Raw genomic sequence first — 6,877 nt, forward strand, 5'->3', positions numbered from 1 at the left:
AACACATTGAGTACTCCAGTGGAGATACCAGGATATTATATGTCATATCTTGATGGAAAGTTTTATAAAGAAAACAAACGTCTTGGTTCCAGAGAGTTTAGAATTGCTATTTGTTTGTACATTGATGATTTTGAAGTTGCCAATCCACTTGGCACTTCACGCAAGAAACACAAGTTAACTGCAGTATACTGGGTTCTTCTTAACTGGCCATCAGAATTTAGAAGCAATCTCAATGCAATACAGTTAGCACTTCTAAGCAAAAGTCTGGATGTAAAAGAGTTTGGTTATGACACTTTTTTTTATCCATTAGTCAAAGATTTAAAGATGCTTGAACAAGAAGGTTTGTACATCAGTAAACTTTCTGGAAACATCAGAGGAACTGTGTTTGCTGTTTCTGCCGATAATCTTGCTGCACATAGTCTTGCAGGATTCCAGGAGAGCTTCAAGTAGACAAATTCTGTCGTTTCTGTTTAGCATCACTGAGTGACATTCAAAGCATAGATGTACGACAAGGATTATTTCAAATAACACAACAGGGGCATGATGATTTAATCACTCAGTTTAAAACAAAACCCCAGTCTTAAGTCTGCCAGTGGTGTGAAAGCTGAATGTGTGTTGAGTAAACATTTGACTTTTTTCCACCCTGTAACTGGGTTTCCACCAGACCTTCTTCACGATTTTCTTGAGGGTGTTGTGCCTTTTGAATTAAGTGTTTGTTTGCACAAGTTGATTCAAGATAATTATTTCACACTTGACTGCCTTAACACTATTATCCAGAATTTTCCATATGACCACTCTGATAAAGTTAATCGGCCACAAAAAATTTCACAAACCTTCAGTTCAAAAAAAAACAATTGGTGGTAATGGGGCATGAGAATTGGACACTGTTAAGACTCTTATCTTGGATGATTGGTGGTTTAGTGCCGGAAAAAGAGAAAACTTGGGAAATTTTAATGGACCTGAAGGATATGTGAACTTGCATTTTCCAAAAAATTTCAGAGGAAACATTGTGCTATTTTGGAGTCAAAACTCTCAGGACACAGACAGCTGTTTCAAGAAGTGTTTCCAAATGAAAAACTAAAACCCAAACACCACTTCATAGAGCATTATCCAAATATGATAAGATGTTTTGGCCCCTTAGTTGATGTGTGGAGCATGAGGTTTGAATCTAAGCATAGTTTTTTCAAGAGGGTAGTTCGTGATTCATGCAGTTTTAAAAACATTGTAGTTACTTTGGCAAGACAACATCAGTTATTGCTGGCATATGTTTTGGACTCACCCAATTTTTTTAAACCTTTATTGCAGCCTGGCAAAGTAAAGGTGGTCCAGACCCAGTTCCTTGAACCAAAGCTTAAGGATATTATCAGTAAAGTATATCCAAGCCAAAACATGGTGTCTGTCACACATACTGTATGTTTGCGTGGAACTACTTACTCAAAAGGTATGGTAATATCTGTGGGTTCTTGTTCTGGTCTACCTGACTTTGCCTTCATTCAGAATATTTTAATAATAAATGGTGAAGTTCATTTGTTGTTGAAAAACAGAGCTCATGGTACATTGAACATCTTTCGGTCGTATGAAGTTTCAAGGTGTAACTATGGAGATGTAATTCTTGTTCGTCCAGATCAGCTAAATGACTTTTATCCTCTTACACCTTACAAAATAAGAGGAAAGCTTTTAGTTTCTCTCAAGAGATTTATAACTTGTTAGCCACGTATTGTAATTATAGTGAACTTCTTTTTTATCTTGTTTTTAGTAACATTTGTCACTATGCTACTTCGAGTTATTCTCGGGACCTGACAAAATACAACAAGTGTCCATTCCCAACCCTTCTTCACTTGAAGACCTCAAAGAAATGCTATCGAAAAAGCTACAGATTGAGAAAGGATTTTCAATGCAGTATGAAGATCCTGACTTTGATTATCGGCTTTGCAATCTACATAATGTGGAGGAACTTCCACCCGAAAAAGCCACTATAAGAATTTTTTTGGGAATTAATGGTGAGCCCAATAGAACAACCTGACAAAGACTCATCAGATGTTTCTTTTGACACTTTAGATACAGCAAGTCTGGTATCAGTAGAGTCCAGCCCAAGCTCATCCAGTTCTTGTCACCGTGTAAGTCAGTGGCCATCAAAATTTTTCATACCAAGTTTTTCATTTGACGTAGAGATCCGCCTCAGAAAAGGCAATGAACAATATGAGAAAGAACAAACAACTTTGAATGTGCCCCGTGATATGAAAATGGAAATTTTAGACAAATTAGTAGAGCTAATGTATTCTTTCAAAGCTTACCCCACTGACAAAGAGTTTGAAAGTGTTGCAAGGGAACTTGTTTCTAAGCACCCCTGTTTGTCTGAGCCTGGACCTGATAAGGGGTGGCAAGCATGGAAAATGAGCCTAAAGCACAAGATGGGCAATTATCGTCAAAAATTGTGCAGCGCTGGATGCTTTGAAGTCACAGTAAACCAAAAGAAAAAGAAAGGTGTTAAAAAACCAAAGCATGCAGAGATAAACTTCCTGCCTGACCATCCACCTGGTATCAATGAAGAAGTACTGGAATGTGAAAGAAGAGCCATGGTAGATGAACTTAAGAAGAAAAATTTCAACATGAACCTTCTAAATGAAAAAATGGACATTACATTCTCCATGAGACGACAAGAAATTGTTCAACAACAACCTTTAGTGTCACTTGTAAAAGAGAAATGGCCAGGCCTCTTCTTACAGCATCAGGTAATATAATATGTGAATTTGATTTCATTTTTTAATATGGGATTTTATAAATATTAATGCCATTGGTAATTTCTGTATGTATCTTTCAGGTGTATGGAGAATTCAAACGAATAACGGGAATCGACCTGTACAAAACCTTCCAGTTTGCTTTGGAAACGTATGCAAATGGGCTTATTCGCATGTTCAGAACAAAAGGAGGTGATGAAATCGGGACCCTTTTGGAAAGACTTGATCAGCAGGTGATAATCAAGTTCTGGTTAGTTAGTGCCAGTCATGTAAAGAAATAGTTAATTTCTTTTTTTTTCTGTAATTATGTCTAATTATATTTTCACTAAGCTTTCAGAGTTCATGTGGATTTTAAACTTTGTTTCCTCTCAAGATTTCTACTTATTATTTTTTACATAGGGTTTTTTTTTTTTTTGTTTGTTTTTTTGTCATCCGGATATTGATAAATGTGTATGAGGCTGCCTTGCATTCATGTCTGTTTTGCCTGTCAATTTAGTTGCATAATTCTTGTTACATTACATACTGTACCTTACAGTAGACATTGTATGTAACACCATGTTGATACCATGTGCTCAATATAAATGCTTATGTAAATGTTTTCAAATGGGCAGGGGACACTCTGGATGAAGCACCAGTTCAGATACTGTATATACAGTATAAACACACACAAGCACTGACGCACTCAGACAATTTAAGCCAATGTAAATTTTGTACATAAAAATTATTATAGTTGTATTTTATTCATGTAAATTACATACTCAGTGTGTTCACCTTTTCCCGTCCTGTTCTGTGATCCTTACTTTCCATTTATGTCTTCATCCTCGGGTAGACCAGGTTTCATATGTGAATTTTTCTGAACAGTAATCCTGAATGTAGAACTTCAACATCTAATTCTACATCTTTAATAAGTGATGTTTAAACTTCCAATAATTTAGAAGCAGAAAGATTACCCAATATACTTCTAATGGTGATTTGAAAAATGTAAAACATTAAATTAAATGTGAAGTGAGTTTCCTCCCACAAACCAATGAAAGACAGCTTAGGTCTGACTAAATTGTCCAGGTGTGAGTGTATGAGAATTATGGGGGTCTGTCTGTGTGTACCCTCTGGTAAACTGGCACCCCATTGTGCCTTCTGTCGAGTACTCTGTGCTCCCAGAATAAGGCTCAGAACAGCGGTGATGTTGACCAGCATAAACGGCCAATGAAGTGCGACATAAAACATATTTTACATGTGAAACTATTTATGCAATTAAGAAATGTATTAATTAACATTTATTTTTAAATGTATTGAAATGTAAATACATTGTTGTGATATCAATATAAGAAAGCTTGTCTCTCCTTTTTATTGTTTTATAATACCATAAATCTTTCATCTTTCCAGACTACAGACATAACTGAACACCGTAAATCAGTTGCATTGACAGGCCTTCCACATTACCTGAGAGAGCACACACCACTATTCAAGTCTTGTTTGGTAAGTTTTTTTTCCCCCAATCATCATAAAACTAACAACTGTTACTCACAGTGGTGCATTACAACATTTGTTTTTATATGTTTTTAAGGTAACTAAGTCAAAGGAATTGGACACTCAAGGTGTGAAAATCATGATGATTGAAATGGTCAGAGATGAAGAAGATTCCGGGACACTAGACAGCATGGCAGTTGTGATTGAGGACACTGTTGTGGTTGAAGGACTGCCGGATTATCCCACTGCTTTTTGTGTACTGTTTGGGTTGATTTATGCCTTAAATATGGAGTATCCTAAAGAATGGAAGTACACATTTGAGACCATTCAGAAGGTCTTTCTTAATCTTGGAGAACAATGTTCGGCTCGTACCCTGTCCTTAAAAAATAAGTTGTTGCAAGTTCTAAAGCTTTAGCCTGGCGTATCAATTATGTTGATATTCATTTTGCAAGGTTAGAAGTTATATATAAGTAGAATCTGTTGATTGAGGGTAAATGATGTGCAAATCTTAGTTTTGTCTTTTTTGCAGTTTGTAAATATTTAATGTGTTTGAATATCTTTTTTTAATTTGAGATGTTTAAAATCTTTAAGGTTTATTTGTTTAGATCATGAAAGAATAGAGTAAAACAATCTCTTCTCTGGTACAAAAATATTGTCTTAGTGTTTAACTACCTGTATTATATGGAAAATGTTTTAGTTTGTTCTATTGTGTTTAAATTGTTTTAACATGAAACTAAAATTGCTTATCAGTTGCCTCTGTTAAACAGATGATTTAATTTGCTCTTGTTGAACATTGTTCAATTCAAGTGGTTTGCTTAACACTAATGTTTTTCAAAAACTTTAACAGATATGTTTTTCATTGGTGTCTGTTGAGAGACAATAATAAACAGTTTTGCTAAACAAATGTAGTTTTTCGTTTATTTAATGAGCTTTTTTTAGTTAATCCATGCAAGTAATATATTTTTGTATCACATATCAATTTAAAAAAATGCAGTAACAAATTACATCACTCTTTTTAAGTTGGGTTGTCCAAATTGTTTTTTTAATTTCCACTTATGTAAAAAATATGAGTTGACACAAGTAAAGTTTTTAAGTAATGCAAATAACTCTGGCCCTAACACAAGTTGAGTCAATTAATTTTTTTATTTAAACAGAACGAATTGCTAAAAAGTTGTGCTAACTTAAAAAGAGTGATGAAATTATTTGCTTGATAATTTTAAGTTAGGGGAGTCAAGCATTTTTTACAGTGTAGCTATCATTTTGGCCAGCTCCTCATCGACACTTATTTGTTTGTTTGGCGTCATTTATTTTGGAATAAATGTGCTTATTTTGGTTTGAACTGAAGACCGTGTTATACCTGCAGTTTTCGGTAAGACAGTGGATGCTGCAGCAGAAGTACTTGGCTCTTTTCCAGGGTCAGTGGATGGCAGGAGAGAGGGCACGCTCTCCTCCAGTTGCACGGATGGGTGTGTGGTTCTTATATGTCTGTGCAGGTTTGTTGTTGACCCTGCTCTAACGGATATTTTCATATTACAAATTCTGCACTTAGCTTTGCAGTCTCCAATATCACTGAAATGCAGCCAGATGCTGCTTCTTTTTTCGGCTTTCACTCATTTCTTCACTCTTCTTTTTTCCTTCACGATGCGCTTGCATTTAAATCTGGCTCCTCGTCTGTCGCAGTCGCTCTGAGTACCTGGCCTGTACCAACACTCGCTGTCTTCAGAGCGTCTGCCCCCCTTCCTTCTTTCACATAATGGTACGATCCTAGTCCGATGTGTTGTTCATGGACGAGCCGGCATTATGAGCCAATGTTCTGTGTGCCCATATAAGTAAAGTCCCGCCCCTGCCGAATGGATTTTCAGCAGAACTGAGCAGGAGCCGCTGAAGCTTCGGCTCTGCTCGACGGGCATCGGCTCCTCTCATTCGCTTCAAAGCATCGGCTCTTAGAGCCGGCTCGTTCGCGAACGACACATCACTACCTGACATCACAGTGCCCATGCTATAAAAAGGGAACACACACTAAACAGTTTCTGTTCTTTATTGAAAAATAAAAGAAAATTTGGATTATGAATCTTGTTTTGCTAACAGCTTTGTATTTAGGAACCTCTCATGATCCACTGATCATCAGTATAAACGACTTTGACTGCCCTGGTATAACATCCGTAAATCTGTGCCTCTTAGTTAATGTAGTGCATTTGGACATTCATGGAAAGTGCTACAGTAACCACGCCAAGATCTGCTCAACAAAAATGTTAATGTCATTTTTATTTTCAAAGAATGTATTTAAAAATGTTTATGTTTGCTGTATGGAAATTCATTTATAGAGCAAGTTGGCTTCAGCCTTCTGTTTTAACATTAGGTTGGAAGTGTGACAAAAAGCTTGTCAAATGTTTGTTTTCGTTATTGTTGTGCCTCACCATTTCACTTTTTTCTTTGTATTTGTCATTTTCCCATGATCCCTTACTGCTGTCCTGTTTTTTGTTAAGTTTTGCATTAGTATTTTCTACAGGGTCCTCTTCAAATAAATGATATCTACAGTGCCAAGAACCCATTTGCAATTTTCACACCCTGGTGTGTCCTGATTTTGCCCTTATTCCCGTTACTAATTCATTTTCTGCAGTTTTGAATATCATTTTTTATTCACTGTTTGAAGTTTTTTTGTGTTTCTTTAT

The 6,877-nt window shown here is 36.1% G+C and overlaps 1 protein-coding gene across 1 annotated transcript; it reads left to right on the forward strand.

Annotated features, from left to right (window-relative positions):
* The first annotated feature begins 1,822 nt into the window (after nt 1–1,822).
* On the forward strand, nt 1,823–4,656 carry LOC114669320 (sterile alpha motif domain-containing protein 3-like). The gene is made up of 3 exons (XM_051926758.1): nt 1,823–2,732; nt 2,822–2,971; nt 4,303–4,656. Exons 1-3 carry the CDS (start codon nt 1,998–2,000, stop codon nt 4,618–4,620), a joined length of 1,203 nt encoding a protein of 400 aa, XP_051782718.1. The 5' UTR covers nt 1,823–1,997; the 3' UTR covers nt 4,621–4,656.
* Nucleotides 4,657–6,877: the final 2,221 nt, after the last annotated feature.

The sequence above is a fragment of the Erpetoichthys calabaricus genome, chromosome 4 (assembly GCF_900747795.2).
Source record: "Erpetoichthys calabaricus chromosome 4, fErpCal1.3, whole genome shotgun sequence".
Lineage (NCBI taxonomy): Eukaryota > Metazoa > Chordata > Cladistia > Polypteriformes > Polypteridae > Erpetoichthys > Erpetoichthys calabaricus.